The sequence below is a fragment of the Chiloscyllium punctatum genome, chromosome 22 (genome assembly GCF_047496795.1).
Source record: "Chiloscyllium punctatum isolate Juve2018m chromosome 22, sChiPun1.3, whole genome shotgun sequence".
NCBI classification, from domain to species: domain Eukaryota; kingdom Metazoa; phylum Chordata; class Chondrichthyes; order Orectolobiformes; family Hemiscylliidae; genus Chiloscyllium; species Chiloscyllium punctatum.
The window spans coordinates 53,258,746-53,279,611 of record NC_092760.1 but is presented as its reverse complement, the minus strand read 5'-3'; the positions used below and the strand labels follow the sequence as shown (position 1 = coordinate 53,279,611).

The 20,866-nt window shown below is 40.9% G+C and overlaps 1 protein-coding gene across 7 annotated transcripts in view; it reads right to left on the bottom strand.

The window, feature by feature from the left end:
- The window catches only part of stk33 (serine/threonine kinase 33), a 196,192-nt gene that overhangs the window by 39,583 nt on the left and 135,743 nt on the right, over positions 1 to 20,866 (bottom strand). For all 7 annotated transcript variants that reach the window (XM_072592337.1, XM_072592332.1, XM_072592333.1 and 4 more), the window contains 3 exons: positions 11,987 to 12,062; positions 2,451 to 2,563; positions 1,408 to 1,493 (listed from right to left, as the gene is read on the bottom strand). In XM_072592337.1, coding sequence (XP_072448438.1) covers positions 1,408 to 1,493; positions 2,451 to 2,563; positions 11,987 to 12,062 — 275 coding nt within the window. The remainder of the gene's footprint in view (positions 1 to 1,407; positions 1,494 to 2,450; positions 2,564 to 11,986; positions 12,063 to 20,866) is intronic.

Here is a 20,866-nt window from a genome sequence, read left to right as displayed (position 1 = left end):
AGTCCTAGAAATGAAAAGCTTATCATATGAGAAACATTTGAGAACTCTAGGCCTATACTCCATGGAGTTGAGAAAGGTGAGATTGGCTCTACTTGAAACATTCAGAATACTGAATGGTCTGGACAGAGTGGATGTTGGGATGATGTTTCATTGATATGAGAGTCTAGGACCCAAGGGCACAGCCTTAGAGTAAAGGGAAGACCTTTTAGAGCTGAAATAGGAAGAAACTTCTTCAACCAGACTGGCGAATCTATGGAATTCATTGCCACAGAAGGCTGTGGAGGCCAGGTCATTGAGTATATTTAAGACTGGGACAGATAGGTTCTTGAGTATCAAGGGAATCAAGGATTAGAGGGAGAAAGCGAGAGAATGGGGTTGAGAAACATCAGCCATGACTGAATAGCAGAGCAGACCCAATGGGCTGAATGGTCCAATTTCTGCTCCGATGTCTTATCTCCAAACATTTCCACTGCAGAAACAAAGTTTAAGAAATATTTTAAGTCTGCAAGTTTGTCCTCACACAGGTTTTGAGCACCTAACCTACTTTCCAGAGTCTGCTTTCATCAGCTAACTTTATTGTGATACAAACGTATCAAATAGGAGCAGCTGTAGACCATTCAGCCCCTTGAGCCTGCCCCACCATTCGATACAATCATGGCTGATTTGTGATTCACATTCCACAATCCCATCTATCCAAATATCCTGCCTAAAAAGAATCTATCTAGATCTATCTTGTAAATATTCAATGTTCTTGACCTTCTGAAGTAGAAAGTTCTAAAGTTAGACAGCCCTCTGATAGAAATTATTTTTCTACCTCTCTATCTTAAGATTTGCCCATAATTTTAAAACAGTGCTAGACTCATCCATAAAAGGAAACATAATTTTCACATCCACCTCCTCAAGAGCATGAGGATCTTATTCACTTCTGAAGTAATCCCTCACTCTTCTAAACATCAGTGAAATCAAGCCCAGTCTATCCAACCTACTTCATAAGGCAAGCGACTCATTCCAAGTATCAATCTAGCAAACCTTCTCTGAACCTCATCAGATGCCCTGACATCCTTCTTTAAGTAAAGGTCAAAACTGAACTGAGTATTCACAAACAGGTCTTTGGAATATTACTACCAGCCATTAGTAACCTTTACAGGATCATCACTGGACAGCAAGATGATCCCAGTCTTCTTGGTCTGCTCTCTTTCTCTGGGAGTAAAAAATTGCAGCAGTGAATGTCCTGCTAAAAGGTAGCTGTATTCTGGTTTTATTCTGCAAAATTAAATACTTTGAATACACAAGTACTTGAATACTCTTGTGAAGAAAATGTTTGAGAGTTAGAAGGAGTAGCCCTTTTGTCTGCTGTCCATATTTAATTACGTACAGTTTCTCAAACTACATCAGTTACAGATTTACCGTGACCCATGGGTTGTCAAGAAGCTCATTGGCTGTTATTCTATGCGCAGGATCCACTTTTAAAAGACGAGACAGCACATCTTTTGCTGCAAACAGCAGAGAGAAGAAAAACTCAATAAATAATGCTTATATTAACTCTGGAGCATAGCAGTGCTATTTAAAAAACATACACAAAAGCGGATTGTAGGGGAGCAAAAGTCTTAAGAATAGTAACAAGATTACATGTCACATTTTTTTTTAACCTGAACAAAACTGTTGGTTTTCAAATTGGGTTTTAATCAGAATACTTTTCTTTAAAAAAAGAACGCTTGCACACCTTTGATCTTTACTACTTGTTGTTGTTACAAATTTGTAATGTCACCAAAGTTACTTGCTTTTTAGGGAGTCATAATCACATAATTCTAAACAAATTGCAAGTCTAGTTCAGTCATCGGCATAACCATCTCTGCTTTTTGAATTCTAATAAGTTTATGAAACCAAACATGCATAATAAAACAACAATTGAACTGTTTCTAAAAGACAAGATAAAACCTTAAAATACTATAGTTTCTATTATAAATTTCAAAATATATAGTACTGCAAATTTCCTTGATTTGGTTAAGTGGTAGCAAACTGAAAATTTCATCCCTTAACTTTTTCTTCCCAAATAATCGCATCCAGTGTCCATAATCCTTTTTTTTATTCATTCATAGGATGTGGGCATCCCTGACCAGGCCAGTATTTATTGCCCATCCCTAATTGTCCAGAGTCAGCCACATTGCTGTAAGATTGAAAGTCAAATTTCATTTCCTTAAAAGGACATTATTGAACCAGGTCGGCTTTTCAAACAACCAGCAATGGTCTCACAGTAGACTCTTCATTCCACATTTTTAAAACTGATTTAAAACCTGGGTCACCAGAACGTGACCTCAGTCTCTGGCTTAATAGTCTAGTGATAATAACACTAGGTCATCACCTCCTCTGCAGCGGCTTATTTATACTTAACAGCAAACTTTGATCCAAATCTAAATCAGGATGATTAAAAATTATAATCTTCCACTTACCACCATCACTGATTTGCTGTAAAATTGAATCATCAAAGTGTAGTTCTCCTTTGTTTACCAACTCAGTAAGCTTCTCTTCTGAGTTGGCCACAAATGGTGGATCTCCTGAAAGCCTGTATGAAAACAGATGGGTGATATTTTAACTTTATTTGTAATTAACAGTACTTCTAAACCCCCTCAATAGTATGCCATTCAGAATTATAGCATAAGAAATTTAGCTCGTGGGCCTAACAGTTACACTTAATCATAGGCAACAAAGCTGCTGATTGCAAAAGATTACAAATGAAGAATCTTTGTTTGAAATGTCACAACCTTTTCAATTCCTTTGTCCTCAGTTTGCCATCTAACCTTTTTTAAATGAAGTGGAACAGTTATCGTACAAACAGTTTAATGCACTCCCTCAGCTCAAGTGAATAATGACGTTACACATGGAATTACCTAGAATTACAATATCTATTTCACCTTTCAAAAATATTAATTTCTACTACTAGCCAACCATAAAGCTAACAAATATAATGTAATAGCACTAACTAGGCTAGCAATAAGTTTGGATGGAGTAAAATATTAAGGCCTATTTTCTGAGTATTTTCTGATCAGATGACTTCTTACAACTGATTTGGAGGGTCCGATGTTGGACTGAGGTGGACAAAGTTAAAAATCACAACATCAAGTCCATGTGGGATATAGGTAAAGTAGTGTCACTTCTGCAATCATAATTACTTATGCAGGGTAAATGAACTCACCCCAGTATATAATTGTTTCAGCCAAGAGCTGAGTCAACAAGAATGAAAACTATGTGAAGGAAATACACAATTGTTTTTGTATTAGCTAAAATGTTCATGCAAGAATGAAATGTGCCTGCAAACAATGGTAGATGTTACAGACAAATAGATAAGGCGCTGTGAGGGGAGGGGGGTTAAGCTAAATATACCTGTACAAACAATAGTTAAAAGCATCTATTTCCCGCTTCTGCAAAAACAGGAACAAACCACAATCAAGAAGTCATGAGGTCATAAGTAGGGGAAATGGATGGTAGTGAAGGAGGATATACCTAACAATGGACCACAGAGGGAGGTGGTCAAATGGCCTTGAGAGGCCAGAAATAAGCATTTTGTCACAGATAGGGCCGGATAAGGCAAGAGATAAACAAGAGTAATGGGCGCCAGTCTTAGAGAAGTGGGAGATGTAAACAGGTGAGGAGCAATGGGAGGAGAGAAGGGAAACAAATTACATACACTGTGTACTAGTTGAATTCAGTGTGTGTGTGTGTGTGTGACTGCCTTTGTACACAGTAGACACCACACCCCTCTTGCAAGAGCGAAATAAATGACACTATCGATTCAGATCTTGTCTCGGACTGAAATTATTGAAGTGAGTGAGCTTCGTTTCTCACAGTCCGTCACTTTTATTTGGAAGCACTAGCTTTTGGAGCGTTGCTTCTTCATCAGGTGATTGTGAAGCAGGACCATAAAACATAGAATTTATTGCAAAAGATTACAGTGATACAATGATACATTGAACAAACCAAGGCGAGAAGTGGAGGTGTAAGGAATCTTCTCGCTTTTAAACAACCACTAAACCTTAAACAGATCATTGCTCACAGCAAACTACGCAGCCTTTAGGACAACATCGACCACAACACCGTACGACCCTATCATAAGGCAAGTCGCTTGCCTTATGACCCTAAGATGTGTCAGAGTATCGACACGGATACCACCATTACACCTAGGAACACTACCTAGCATGTACACGACAGGTCTCATGTGACCCGGCCAACGTTGGTTATCTAACACACTGCAGGCAAGGATGCCCTGAGGCATGGTACATTGATGAGATGAAGCAGACACTATGAATGGACACTGCCCAACAATCACGAGGCAGGGGTGCTCCCTCCCAGATGGGAACACTTCACCGGTCTGGGACATTTGGCCTTGGATTTTTGGGTGACCATCCTCCAAGGCAGACTTCGGGCCAGGCAACAATACAAAGTGGCCTAGCAGAGGCTGATAACCAAGTTTGGAACCCGTAAAGGTGGCCTCAACTGGGATCTTGGGTTCATGTCACACTGCAGGTGACCCCACTGCACTATACTCTCGCAAGCGAGTGTACACACATACTCTTACATACTCACACACTCACGCAGACCTTCTCTCATATGGACACACATTCCCCTCCCACACTCAAACCCACGCACGCATCCTCTCACAGACTTATGCCCCATCACACTCACACTTTACTAAGCTTGCACACATGCAAACACACACTCTCTCACGTGCACTCACACACTCACTCTGTCTCTCTGTATTGTACGTGCATACACAAGATTATAGGGTGAATTTGTACTTGCAGAATTATATTTGCAGATACCTTCTATTTTCCTCAAAAAATGCAGAACCTGCAAACAGGCAGACAATCCATATAATATTTATAAATTCCACTTTGGAAATAGAACCAGTTTGACTCAAGATTGGGACACAGACAGATTCTCACTTCACACCTTTAAGGCACTGTCCGAGCTGAGATGTTACCTTTTGTTGTAAACTTATCTTGAGAATGTGACTTAAAAGAAGTTCTGTGATTTATATATTAAAGAACTGAAACCAGCAAACTCATTCTAAAAGATGAAAGACTTAACAATCTAGGCTTGTTCAATGTATCACTGTATCACTGTAATCTTTTGCTATAAATTTTGTGTCTTATGATCCTGCTTCACAACACCTGATGAAGAAGCAGTGCTTCGAAAGCTAGTGCTTCCAAATAAACCTGTTGGACTATAACCTGGTGCTGTGATTTTTAACTTCTTACAGCCACAGCAACTAGGTTTAAGCACCAAAGTGTTGAGTATGAGAAAAACAGTCAAGGTTTTCTCACCCACCCTGATTGTTATATGACAGTTAATATTAGAAATATGTCAGTGAACATCCAAAACAAACTGAATTTGATAAAATTGTGCTCACCAGTTCCCAACCTGTCTCTCAGCACTACTGCCTAGGAGAAAGGTGTGAATATGGCAATAATCATCAGGGTTTCTGTCATCAGGGTATGAGTAGCACCACCTTCTCTCAATGCTCATAGAATGCTCACAAACGAGCACACAGCGGATGGCACAAAATTCCAGTACTTGAGATCCAATTATTCTGGAATGATGGCCCGAGTTTCTGTGGCCAGTGGTATAAACAGCCAGGATGCATTCTGGGTGTTGTAATCCACCCTTAGTCATGTTTCTTCCCATGAAGACTGGATCCATTAAACAGCAACAGGAGTCACCAATGTTCAAGAATATCCACAAGATCCCCAAGTCAGGGCACGGGAAAATTTAAGTATGGGGTGGCCAGAGAAAAGTTACTCCTAGAAGTATAATTTGCGAGAAACTGCTCGCCAGTTGCAGTCTGTGTATCTCCTGTGCTGGAGGGGTGTTTCTGCTAAACCGTGGTGTTACAACGAAGAGAAACAGAGAGGATACTGGGGTTTCTGAAGTTGCAAGAAGGACTAGGGAGATTGCAAGGGGGCTGTGGGTGCTGACTACAAAAGAGTAAAGGAGGAAAGGCAGGGTTACTGCAAGGTTAGAGGGTTGAGTGGGAGACTAAGAGAATTGGAGAGAGAGCAAGGCTGAAAGGGAGTGGGAGAAAGGAAAGGAGACTCTCAGCTGGTTGGCAAAGGAAGAGGAGAATACCAGGAGGGAGAAGATACAAGGATGATTCAAAGAAGAGGAAAGAAATGAGAGCAAGGATGTAAAGGAGCAGGTAGAGATGGAGAATATTCAAAAATAGGGGAAGGGAGGGAGGATGCAAAAGGGGTGCAGGAAGAGAGGGGGAAGGTGTACATGAGAGGGAGAGGAGGCTGCAAGAGGAATGGGTTAAGCTAAAAAAGGACGGAGAGTGGGGAGACAGAATCTGCAAAGAGTGGGAGGGAGTGGCCAACTGCAATGGGAAGAAAGAGAGAAGAGTTTTAAACTTGCCAACAAAATGTACATTCAGCTAATGGGCAAAAAAAATCTAAAATCATTAAGATAATTAATTACTTGCAGATGAAAATGGAATCTCTAATTTAGGATTGTGAGCTCCTATCTGCAGAAAATGCAGTGGCTATTATTGTAGTGAATACTGACTATTATTAGATTTAAATCTAAGATTGCAGTCTGAGATACAGGAAGAAGAGTAGGAACTGCCTGGTTAAAATTTTACAATTTTGTACACGTGCAAGATAAGGAAGTACTCAAAAGGGCAGAGCTGGCTGCATAATATGACTGACCAAGTTGTGCACAATTGTCTGACAAAGTCAAGATTGTAACATGTATCATGCTCAAACCAAGCTTTCAATGAGTTTTATAAACAGGGGCACAAAATACAAAAGCCAAAAATAAACCTATATAAAACAGTTCAACCACAATCCAACCCATGTTTCCTTTAAGCTGCTGGGAAATCCCATGAATACATGATCATCCTCTACTGGATGACTTCCCCTTCCATTTAACATTCCACACACAGAACTAGAAAGAAAGAAAAGGTGTGTAGAGGAAGAAACAGTTGGAGGAGCACTGAATGTGGCAAGGGTTCCCAATTCTGAGTACCAGAATAATCTGAAAGGGAGGGTTAATTGTGGGTAGGAGAAGCATTGAGGGAAACTGTGGTATGGGTGATAAGTTTTGAAGAAGCACCAGACCCTATGATTTCTCTACCTAGCCCCGAGATGTTCAAACTGAATAAAAGCAATCCGCTAAGAAAACGGAAGGCTTACATCTCCTCAACAGCCACAGGTCAAGAAACAAAAAATCTGTATATTCTGATGATGCAAGCTGACTGGTAAAAGCAAGTTATCTAATTATAAAATCAAATTATGAAGTGAGAACAAAATCTAAATTTATAAAGAAACACAGATGACAGAGTCACCGGACTTGAAATGTTAGCTCTGCTTTCTTCCCACAGATGCTGCCAGGCCTGCTGAGTTTCTCCAGCAATTTGATTTTGTTTACACATAGATGGTAGATTAGTAAATCTTATGTGAAATGCACTCCTTTAGAACACAAAAGGTCACAATTCAACCTATCAGGTGTATGCTGGCTCTCTGTATAGCAATTCCCAATGTGATCCCCACAGCCCTGTATGTTTACTTTCCAATATTTTAGTTGCGGCCTAAGCACAGCTTATGAGATTCAGGATAACTTCGCTCCTTTTATATTTATCACCTCTGTTTATGATGCTATTTCCTCCCCTATTTGTTTTGTTAAATGCTCTTTAAATATGTCCTGCCGTCTTCAAGATAAATACATGCATTTTCTCTGGTTCCACTGACCCAGCACACTGTTTAGAACTATGCCAGCAAATCAATATAAGGTGATGCTACTTAGAAGTAACAAGACAAGGAAATACGCAATGAACAGTAGGACAATAGGAACAAAGAGATTTTGGATGCTTGTCCACAAATCCCTTTATCGGTTGAAGCATACATTATAAGAATAGAAAGGTTACGTTGAGCTGCATAGGCTTTCAGTAGGCCACAGCTGGATACTGTGTACACCTCTAGTAAGTGCACTATATGAAGAATGTAGTTGGAGGGAGCAGAGAGGAGATTCAGCAGGACATTACTTGGGATAGAGCATTTAGCAACAAAGAGAGCTGCAGCTCAGGTTGTTGTCTTTGGAGCAGGGAAAGTTTGGGAGTAGGGAGGTCAGGAGAACATCTGAAAGAGGTATACAGATTATGAGGGGCATGACAGTATAATTAGAAATCAGCTGCTCCGCTTACCTGAAGGATCAATAACAATGTAGCACAATTTTAAGGTGAAAGACCAGAGGTTTAGAAGAGAGTTGAGGAAAGTTTCTTTCACTTATAATGTGGTGGGGGTCTGGAATGCACACAAACTGGCGGAACAACACCTCATCTTCCACCTTGGGAGCTTACAACCATACAGCTTTAACACAGAATTCACCAGCTTTCAAATCTCCCCACCCCCCACCTCATCCCAGGTCCAGCACTCCCTCGCCACCCCGCCCCTTAACCCAACTCTACTGGTTTATCTTCCTTCCCATCTATCCACTCTACCCTTCCCACAGACCAATCACTATCACCTTCTACCTGCATCTAGCTATCGCCATCCCACCTACCTTTCCCGCAGACCCATCCTTCCCTATTTATTTCTCAGCCCCTTCCCTGATGAAAGGTTTCACCTGAAACTGACTCCAGTGTTCCTCAGATGCTGCTTGAACTGCCGCTTTTTCTAGTTGACTTTCCAGCATCTGCAGTCTTCACTATCGCCAAGTTGAGGCCAGTAACCTCACAACCTTTAAAACAATACTTGAATGAGACCTAGCCATGGTTAAAATGGCTCAAAGAACTGGCTCGAAGGTAAAAGACAGAGGGTGGTGGTGGAGGGTTGTTTTTCAGACTGGAGGCCTGTGACCAGTGGAGTGCCACAAGGATCGGTGCTGGGCCCTCTACTTTTTGTCATTTAAATAAATGATTTAGATGCAAGCATAAGAGATACAGTTAGTAAGTTTGCAGATGACACCAAAATTGGAGGTGTAGTGGACAGCGAAGAGGGTTACATCAGATTACAACAGGATCTGGACCAGATGGGCAACTTTTTCACACAGAGGGTGGTACATGTATGGAATGAGCTGCCAGAGGATATGGTGGAGGCTGGTACAATTGTAACATTTAAGAGGCATTTGGATGGGTATATGAATAGGAAGGGTTTGGAGGGATATGGGCCAGGCGCAACTAGATTGGGTTGGGATATTTGGTCGCATGGACGGGTTGGACCGAAGGGTCTGTTTCCATGCTGTACATCTCTATGACTCTAACTTGAAATGTCATGATATTCGAGGCAATGGATCAAGTGCTGGGAAGGGGGATTATTGTACATTTAATGAATCTGTACTACCAAAACAGCAATGAGCCAAAGAGATCATCTGTACTGTATATTCTATGTATCATAACACAGCTGACTGCGTTAAATTCCATTCACCATTTATTCACCCATACTACTAGTCTGTGACCTGTCACAGATCATCCTCACTGTCTGGCATTCAGTTTGATATACTGGCAAATTTAGAAATTTAATTTTGTAATCCAATATCAAAGTTACTTATGTATTTAAAAACAAAAAGATCTTAGAACTAACTGTTGGGAGAATAACCTGTTCTACCATCTCCAGCCATTTATCAACTTGATTATTTGATCCTTAAGTCAATGATGTTTTTTAATCCAATACAGTGTTGATCCTTTCATTCACGATTCCCAAATTTGTTAACTACCTTTTACATGGCAGGTTGTTAAACACTTTCTTAAACTTCATATGAACATCCACCACATTCCCTTCATCAACTTTCACTATAATTTCATTAACAATTTCAATTGTTTGTCCTTTCACTTCTTGACATCACTTCCTCTGACAGCTAGACCTTAGCCATCACACTTCTGGTGCTGTATATAATTGACTGGCTCAAAATGAAATAGGTGCATGTTAGGATTGAAGAGGTAGTAAGTAAAGAAACAGAAGTGAGAAAAACAGCTTCAAAAATGACATTGAGAAGTACAAAAAATTATAAAAATAACTAAGCCTGAATGACCAGTCAGGCAAATGTACTAATTTGCGAAGAAAACAAGCAAACCAATGGATTCAAACAAAATATTTTTCTTTCAGACAATTTCATATCACTTTACCCCCTCAGTATTCAAAAAAACTGATATTTAAAATAATATGTTTGATCAAAAAAAGGGCAATGGAAATGAATATATGGCTTTTAACACAAATCACTAGCCTTTGTCAAAAGCCAGGGCTTGAAATTTTTTTTTTGCTCAGAGCTACAAGATCCTATATTTTGATCATATCCATAAGAAGCATTCAGAGATCATGGATGCTTGTCTGTGCTTCAAAAAGTATTGGAACAGAAAAGAAATTACATGATTTGGAGATTCCAGTGTTGGACTGGGATGTTCAAAATTAAAAATCACACAATGCCAGCTTATAGTCCAACAAGTTTATTTGGAAGCACTAGCTTTTGGAGTGCTGTTCCTTCATCAGGTGGTTGTGGAGTTTATACTGTTGGACTATAAATCTGTCGGACTATAACCTGGTGTTGTGTGATTTTTAACTAGAAATGACAGTTTGTGTTAATTATACACATACTGCAGCTTTTATGTTTGAACTATAAAAGATTTTTCTCAATTGAAATTAATCCATCATAATTTTAATTATGGTTTTGAAAAGAATTAGTTATATTTTCAGTAGGATTAAAAAATATTTTTAATTAAAAAGTCATTTTTATTAATACCAAAGTATGTCAAACTAAAGGAGACTGGCAAAACCTACATACATATTCTGGAACTAATCACAATAAAAATAATTCAACTTTAGCAAAAAGCTCTCTGAAAATTACAATTCAATCCTTCCAAATGTTGGGACCACCTCACAACCACGGTTTTGTCACAACTATGTTGCTCCTACAAGGAATCGCAGTGAGCAATGGGCAAAACACTGAATGTTAGAGGGATGAGCAATAAATGAGTTAGGGGATGCTGGAGGTAATGGGAGTTCCAAGTATTCAGGAGGTTGAAAGAATAAAGGATTGGAGCAGGAAAAAAATTGGAATGCTTTTGGTCTGGTGAGAGTCTGAAGGTTAAAAAGGACACAGTTGGAAAATTGAGCAACACAGCGGGGAATGAGTGTTCAGAAAAAGGGAAGAAGAGAAATTCTGTAAACACATAGAGTAGGAATTCATATTGGACAATGTGGCTTAAAAAAAATCAAATGATAATCAAAAATAATTATTGTAAAACAAGGTGCACTGGCAGCTGGATAATCAAATAGCAGTTCAAAGAAAGAAAGGAACAGGGTAATCAATCTGCAAGAAAATAAGGCAACAGATCTGGACTGTTAAAAAAGACTAGAGACAAAAAAACTGCAGATGCTGGAATCCAAAGTAGACAGGCAGGAGGCTGGAAGAACACAGCAAGCCAGGCAACATCAGGAGGTGCAGAAGTCAATATTACACCTGAAACATTGACTTCTGCACCTCTGATGCTGCCTGGCCTGCTGTGTTCTTCCAGCCTCCTGCCTGTCTACTATTAAAAAAAGCAGCAGAGCCATGCCTGTTATAACAACATAGCAGACTCAGGCTAGTCAAAACTGGCAAAACTGGGCACTGTAAAAGAAATGGAAGTCAGGGAATAGAAGGGAAAAACAAACAAGTGGAATTTGACTGTGACAAAAGATAGAATAGAAATACAAGAAATATTAATTTATCTTCTAGCCATCTCTCTAAACCACGATAGTTCTAAAATAAACTTTTTTTTATATCTTTGAGCGATGATGTTACCAATTGTGGTGTTTTAGGTCATGTCAGTAACTTGCTCAAAAGTTTCAAATACACTGAATAGACACAGATTTTGAAATTATTTAGAATTTTTCTGAAACATCTTTCAGTTAGCCTATTAATTACTGATGAGTCTTTGCAACTCAGGAAATATAAAAATGCATATCTATGCACACTATGGGATACATTTACACTTAATTCCCTTCAAAATGTTGCTTACAATGTATACATAATGACTCCAATGCTCCATGTGTCACACTGTTGGGTATACTGATGGGCACTGAGAACTTCTGGAGCTGAAAAAAGACAAAGTACAATGATTAGTTATGCTGATAATCCAGAATTTACGTTGGAAAGTAATATACAGGAAGTATGTTCAGTAATTGGGTGGCATTCATAACAGAGGGACTGAAATGAGTAGTTTGACGTAGTGAAAATTGTTCAAGAGAGAATAAGACAGAATGATATGCTATGACCAGGAGAGGAGTGTATAGTGCCCCCCACCCCTCTTTTTAATCCTGTTAGTTAGCCACAGCAAAACTTGAATTATTTTGAACATGCAGTTATAACTTGTTGAAATAAAAATGCAGTTCATCAGAATCAAATTACAAAGTTTCTTGAGTAGAAAACAAAAGGAGCAATTTTATTAGTTGCTAACACCAAGTAAAATAAAGAGGCTGCATCAAACACACAATTACAGTTATCAAGATCAAAAAGTGGAGCATGTCCAGTTAAAAAAATGATAAAAGAATCTGAAATTTTAAAGCTTTGGGGTATCTTTGAGGTACTAGATTCAACCTGACACCACAATTGTATCCTCAACAGCAGTGAAAACTGTAGATATATCTTAGTTCTTAGTGCATGGATATTTCTCCAATTTGCTTTCCTCTGGGTAATGGTCTTTGAGGGAGAATGAGAGAAAACACAGAAAGCGTAAGCCTTCTCCAGACCTGGTTCATCTTTCTCTCTGATCTACCATAGCTTAAAATATAGGTACCTCATGTATTTGTACCTCATTGTGTTCTGAGCTGCATAATTTACAACTAAGTCTTTCATCTCCAACATGTGAAGCTTATCCAAAATGTGTAATTCAAACTGAATATCCAGATCTAACTTCCAATAATTTTTGAACTTTGGTCAGTTTATTACATTTTAAGACCTTTTTTATCTTTTTTAAAAGGATTTTAGTGCACAAAGGTCTTAAATATTAAAATCAAACAATGGAGGCCAAAAGTTGATTGTTCATATCTTACTACTATTATGACAGATTGCAAACCTTGTTTTATTGGTAGCATGAACCATCACAGCAAGCAGCAGAGACTATGTTAGGTAGTAAAGGTGTACTTTAGTCCATTATTAATCCCAGGCATCATGCAGCAATTTTAAATCACTGCTGCAAAAAAGGTGTGACATAAATACGCAAATTTGTAATGATTCACAATTTCAGTTTTAAATTTCATTTGTCTTTTATGTAAAAATCAGATCTTTTTATTTCCTACTTTTTGGATAGCAGACTAAAAAAGGAAGATATTGTTTTAAATCCAGGAGAGTTTGCAAAGGGATAGTTGTAGTTTCGAAAAATCATGTTTGGGGATCACATCTCGAGTTAAATACAATCTTGTATTTTCCTTGGAACAGTGAGAGCAAAAGCATGAAGCTGCTTGACAACAACACTATGATTGGCGCTTGATCAGGTGAGCATTGCCATGTGCTGAAATGTTCATCAGAGAACTGCCCAACCTGCAAAGAAAGGTATTTTTAAAAATCTGTTGTCTGTCTTTCTGTCTCCCTCTCTGTCTCTCTCAGTCCCTGTGTAGAGATCTAGGAAAGTTTCCAATAACAGACAGCTAGCTGTTTTCCACTCATTCTTCTCAACAGGGAATTTGCAGAGAAAACTAAAATACCTTCAAAGACACTGAAAGGACAAATTCTCTGTCAACCAAGGTAGGACAGCATCGGTATGTAGACAACATTGTGTCTCCAGCAAGAACAAAAAACAATTTAAAGAAAATAAAACTCATTGAATCCCATGGTCCAAGTTGGTGCTGTCAAATTGTGTTTCCATTTTCCCACCCTTAATATGTATGTCATGTTTGTCTTTGTGTACCTGTTTGTGAAGGGGAACATTTAAGAAAGCGTAATGTTTAAGTTATGGAGAGATAAATGTTTCACATTTATACAATTCTGGGAATAATAGGATTTAATTTCGAGCATACCACCTCCATGAGTCATGATATTTGTCTTACCAACTGCATCATAATATTTTTCCAAACTATTAATTGTATCATCATTTTACCTCATTCTTGCATTTTAGTGTTACATGCAGATTATATATGGGTGCAATTTGTGTTGACATTAAAATAATAAAAACTAAAATAAAAAGCCAACATTGGTAGTGTCATCATGTGCCTATGCATTTGTTACCAAACACTTATTTGATTGATTAATGTTCTTACATGAAAGGAAATTCAACATTCTCAGCTGATTTGTCCGATATTTGCCTCCAGATCCAGACATCAATAATAATTGTTCGTGGTAACAGCCTAAGCCATTGAACCATCAAGAAGTCTCAGCAACAATGTCACAAAGGCTAACTGTGAATTAGCAATCCTAAATCTCATGAAAGGATCTAATATTTGTATACCAAAAGCATAACTTATGTAAGTTATATGTTTTTCTCACCAGGAAGACAATACACTGCTCCTAACACCAATAATTTGAAGAAAATGTATACATATACCATTGAGAAATTTGAAACACCTCTTAGACTTCCCTACTCACCTTCAACCATTCAAAAATTCAACAACAAAACATTTTGTATTGATTATAGAATCTTAGTACATCTGTATAAAATGCTTGATACTGGGCGACATACAAACTAGTGCTGGGACTGTTGTAAACATTGCAGCTGTTTTGCAGACACCATAATTCTCCAAACAGCAATGAGGTGATGACATGGTGATCTATTTTAGGTAGTTTTATTTGAGAGAATCAACATCAAAAAAACTCACTTCTCATATCTGAATAAAGGTATGGGATCGATCTTTCAATTCCAAATGAGGGAGTGTTCTGGGGACCTGGGTTCAAATCCTGCCATGGCAGATGGTGGAATGCGAATTCACCTTAGTGGGCGGCACGGTGGCACAGGGGTTAGCACTGCTACCTCACAGCGCCAGAGACCCAGATTCAATTCCCGCCTCAGGCAACTATCTGTGTGGAGTTTGCACATTCTCCCAGTGTCTGTGTGGGTTTCCTTCAGGTGCTCTGGTTTCCTCCCCCAATCCAAAAATGTACAGGTTAGGTGAATTGGCCATACTAAATTCCCCGTAGTGTTAGGTGAAGGGGTAAATGGGTCTGGGTGGGTTGCTCTTCAAAGGGTCGGTGTGGACTTGTTGGGCCAAAGGGCCTGTTTCCACACTGTAAGTAATCTAATCTAACTGGCTAAAGTAACAAACAGGGCATTAAATAAAAGTAAAATATTGCAGATGTTGGGAACCTGAAATAAAAACAGGAAGAAACTCAGTAGTTCTGGCAACATTTATGTAGATAGAAACAGAGTCAGAATCACAATTTTGAGATGAGCACAAATTCTTCTGAACTGAAAGGAGCTGGAAATAGTGAGTTTTTAATGCTGTCGACTCCTTTTCATAGCCAACTTTTACACCTATTTCACATACCTTTCTTTTACCACCATTATCACTGCCTTTATCTTTTGATCTAAGCAGTCTCACATGCTCCTCCTAAATGTCTACTTCCTCAAAATATTCAAATTACATTAGTAAGACATGACCTTCCCTGAACAAAATCATGCCAACAAAATCTGATTAATCCAGAATGCTCCAAGTAAGAGTTGATCTTATCTCTCAATATTGATTCTGGTAATTTTCTTTACTGACCACTACACCACCTGTTTTGGTGTCATTTGCAAACTTTCTAACCATACCACCTATGTTCACATCCAAATTATTTATAAAAATGATGAAGAGCAGTGGATCCAGCACCAACTCTTGTGGCACACCGTTAGTCTCAGGCTCTAGTCCGAAAAGCAACCCCCACCACCACCCTCTGTCTCCTACCTTCAAGCCAAATTTACATCAAATTGGTTGGCTCCCACTGGATCCCATGTGATATAACTTTAAAAATCAGTCTACTGCACAGAACCTTGTTAAATGCTTTGCTGAAGTCCATATAGATCACATCTACCGCTCTGCCTTCATCAACCTTGTCACCTCTTCAAAAAGTTCAATCAAGTTAGTAAGACACACTTTCCCACACACAAAGCCATGTTGACTATCCCTAATTAGCCCTTGCCTTTTCAAATGCATGTAAATAGAATCTAAGATGTACAGCACAGAAACAGATCCTTCAATCCAACTCATCCATGCCGAAGAGATATCCCAACCTAATCTAGTCCCATTTGCCAGCACTTGACCCATATCCCTCTAAACCCTTCCTATTCACATACCAATCTAGATGCCTTTTAAATGTTGTAAATGTACCAGCTTCCACCACTTCCTCTGGCAGCTCATTCCATTCACACACCACCCTCTGTGTGAAAATGTTGCCCTTTTGGTCCCTTTTATACCTATCCCTCTCACCCTAAACCTATGCCCTCTAGTTCTGGACTTCCCCACATCAAAGAAAAGACCTTACCTATTTACCCTATCCATACCTCATGATTTTATAAACCTCTGTAAGGTCACTACTCAGCCTCCGGCGCTCCAGGCAAAACAGCTCCAGCCTATTCAGCCTCTCCCCATAGCTCAAATCCTGCAACCCACACAAACATCCTTGTAAATTTTGTCTGGATCCTTTCAAGTTTCACAACATCGTTCCAATGGAGGAAGATCAGAACTGCACGCAATATTCCAAAAGTGGCCTAACCAATATCCTGTACAACCGCAACATGATGTCCCAACTGCTATCCTCAATGCTCTGACCAGTAAAGGAAAGCATACCAATAAAGGAAAGACTTGGGTGTCATAGTGGCTCAGTGGTTAACACTGCTGCCTCACAGCGCCAGGGACCCAGGTTCGATTTCAACCTCGGGTGATTGATTGCGCGGAGTTTACACATTCTCCCCGTGTCTGTGTGGGTTTCCTCCGGGTGCTCTGGTTTTCTCTCACAATCCAAAGATGTGCAGATTAGGTGAACTGGTCATGCTAAACTGCCCATAGTCAGGGGCGAATATGGGGAATTGGTCTGGGTGGTTTACTCTTTGGAGGGTCGCTATGGACTTGTCGGGCCAAAGGGCCTGTTTCCATATGGTAGGGAATCTAATCTAAAAATGCCTTCTTTACTATCCTATCTACCTGTGACTCCACTAAATCCCCTCCAACAATTTAGCCACTACCAATGTCAGACTCACCAGTCGATAGTTCCTTGACTTTTCCTTACAGCCTTTCTGAAATAACGGCACCACGTTAGCCAATCTCCAGTCTCTGGCACGTCACCCATGGCTCTCCATGATACAAGTGTCTCTGCAAAGGGCCTAGCAGTCTCTTTCCTTGCTTCCCACAAAGTTCTGGGAAACACCTGATCAGGTCCAGATATTTATCTACCTTTATATGTTTAAGACCTTCAGCACCTCCTCTTCTGTAATAAGAAGACTTTTCAAGATATCACTATTTATTTCCCCAGGGATCTTAACTTCCATGCCCTTCTCCACGGTAAATTCTGATCTCACTGATCTTCTTTAGTTCCACATATAGAAGGCCACGATGATCTTCAAGGGGCTCTATTCTCTCCCTAGTTACTCCTTTGCCCTTAATGTACTTCCAGAATCTCTTTGCATTCTCCTTAACCCTATTTGCCAATGTTCTCATTCATGTCCCCACCTGCCCTCCTGATCCCTCCAGTGTACCCCTACTGCCCTTATACTCCTCTAGAGACTCACTTGATCGCAGTTGTTTATACAAGACATATGTCTCCTTCTTTTTCTTGATTAGAGCCTCAGTTTCTCAGTCATTCAGCATTCTCTACACCTACCAGTCTTGCCTTCACACTAACAGGAACATACTGTCTCTCAACTCTCATTTTCTTAGCCCTCCCACTTCCCAACCTGCGAGTAGCTTCCTCCAAATCAAATTTTGAAAGTTCTTGCCTAATATTGTCAAAATTAGCCTTACTTCAAATTAGGACTTTAACTTTTAGATCAGGTCTATCCTTTTCCATAACCATTTTAAAACTAATAGAATTATAATCATTTGATCTCATCCTTGTAATCTGCCGGCTGCAAATGCATCTATCCACGACAGTATCAGTAAGAGTGACCATCACACAGACTTTGTGGAGATTAAGTCTCACATTCACATTGAAAACACACTCCATGATATGTGGCACTATCACCATGCTCAGTGGGAAAGACCAAACAGATCTAGCAACTCAAAACTAGCCATACTTAAGGCGCTGTGGCCTAACAGCAGCAGCAGAATTGTATTCCAGCACAATCTGCAACCTCATGGCCCTGCATATTCCCACTTAACCATTACCATGAAGACCATAAGACCATAAGAAAAAGGAGTGGAAGTAAGGCTAATCGGCCCATCGAGTCCACTCCACCACTTAATCATGGCTGATGGGCATTTCAACTCCACTTACCCGCATTCTCCCCGTAACCCTTAATTCCTTGTGAGATCAAGAATTTATCAATTTCTGCCTTGAAGACATTTAACGTCCCAGCCTCCACTGTGCTCCGTGGCAATGAATTCCACAGACACATCACTCTGGCTGAAGAAATGTCTCCTAATTTACGTTCTAAATTGACCCCCTTTAATTCTAAGGCTGTGCCCATGGCTCCTAGTCTCCCCACCTAATGGAAACAACTTCCCAGCGTCCACCCTTTCTAAGCCATGCATTACCTTGTAAGTTTCTACTGATCTTCCTTCAACCTTCTAAACTCAAATGAATACAATCCCAGGATCCTCAGCCATTCATCGTATGTTAGGCCTATCATTCCAGGGATCATCAGTGTGAAAATCCACTGGACACACTCCAGTGCCAGTATGTCCTTCCTGAGGTGTGGGGTCCAAAACTGGACACAGTATTCTAAATGGGGCCTAACTAGTGCTTCCATCTTCCGCAGCTACACTGGCACTAGCCCCCCTGCATTTTCGTCCACTACATCGAAGACTCTATCGGCGCTGCCTCGTGCTCCCACGAGGAGGTTGAACAGTTCATCCACTTTACCAACACCCGACCTCAAATTCACCTGGACCGTCTCAGACTCCTCCCTCCCCTTCCTAGACCTTTCCATTTCTAACTCGGGCGACCGAATCAACACGGACAGTTACTATAAACCGACCGACTCCCACATCTACCTAGACTACACCTCCTCCCACCCTGCCCCTGTAAAAACGCCATCCCATATTCCCAATTCCTTCGTCTCCGCCGCATCTGCTCCCAGGAGGACCAGTCCCAATACCGTACAACCCAGATGGCCTCCTTCTTCAAAGACCGCAATTTCCCCCCAGACGTGATCGACAATGCCCTCCACCGCATCTCCTCCACTTCCCGCTCCTCCGCCCTTGAGCCCCGCCCCTCCAACTGCCACCAGGACAGAACCCCACTGGTCCTCACCTACCACCCCACCAACCTCCACACACAGCGTATCATCTGCCATCATTTCCGCCACTTCCAAACGGACCCCACCACCAGGGATATATTTCCCTCCCCTCCCCTATCAGCGTTCCAAAAAGACCACTCCCTCCGTGACTCCCTCGTCAGGTCCACACCCCCCACCAATCCAACCCCCACACCCGGCACCTTCCCCTGCAACCGCAAGAAATGCAAAACTTGCGCCCACACCCCCCCCCCTTACTTCCCTCCAAGGCACCGAGGGATCCTTCCATATCCACCACAAATTCACCTGCACCTCCACACATATCATTTATTGCATCCGCTGCACCCGATGTGGCCTCCTCTACATTGGGGAGACAGGACACCTACTTGCGGAACGTTTCAGAGAACACCTCTGGGACACCCGGACCAACCAACCTAATCACCCCGTGGCTCAACACTTCAACTCCCCCTCCCACTCCACCAAGGACATGCAGGTCCTTGGACTCCTCCATCGCCAGACCATAGCAACACGACGGTTGGAGGAAGAACGCCTCATCTTCCGTCTAGGAACCATCCAACCACAAGGGATGAACTCAGATTTCTCCAGTTTCCTCATTTCTCCTCCCCCCACCTTGTCTCAGTCAAATCCCTCGAACTCAGCACCGCCTTCCTAACCTGCAATCTTCTTCCTGACCTCTCCGCCTCCACCCCCACTCTGGCCTATCACCCTCACCTTAACCTCCTTCTACCTATCGCATTTCCAACACCCCTCCCCCAAGTCCCTCCTCCCTACCTTTTATCTTGGCCTGCTTGGCACACTCTCCTCATTCCTGAAGAAGGGCTCATGCCCAAAACGTCGATTCTCCTGCTCCTTGGATGCTGCCTGACCTGCTGCGCTTTTCCAGCAACACATTTTCAGCTCTGATCTCCAGCATCTGCAGTCCTCACTTTCTCCTGCTTTATAAAGTCTCAGAAGCACATCGCTGCTTTTATATTCCAACCCACTTGGGATAAATGACAGCAACACATTCACTTTCTTAATCATGGACTCAACCTGCAAGTTAACCTTCATAGAATCCTGGACGAGCACTCTCAGATCCCTTTGTACTTATGATTTATGAATTTTCTCACTGTTTAGAAAATAGTCCTTGCCTGTATTTTCTTTTCCCCAAAGTGCAGGACCTCACATTTGCTCACGTTGAATTTCATCAGCCATTTCTTGGAGCACTCTCCTAAACTGTCTAAATCTTTCTGCAGCCTCCCCACCTCCTCAGTATCACCTGCCTGTCTGCATAACTTTGTACCATCAGCAAACTTTGCCAGAATGCCCCCAAGTCCCTCCATCCAGATCACTAATATATAAAGTGAACAACTGCAGCCCCAACACCGAACCCTGCAGGACACCAATTGTCACAGGCTGCCATTCCAAAAAAGAGCCTTTTATCCCAACTTTCTGCCTTCTGTCAGTCAGCCAATCCTCAATCCATGCCAGTAGCCCACCTCGAACACCATGGAACCTCACCTTACTTAGCAGCCTCTG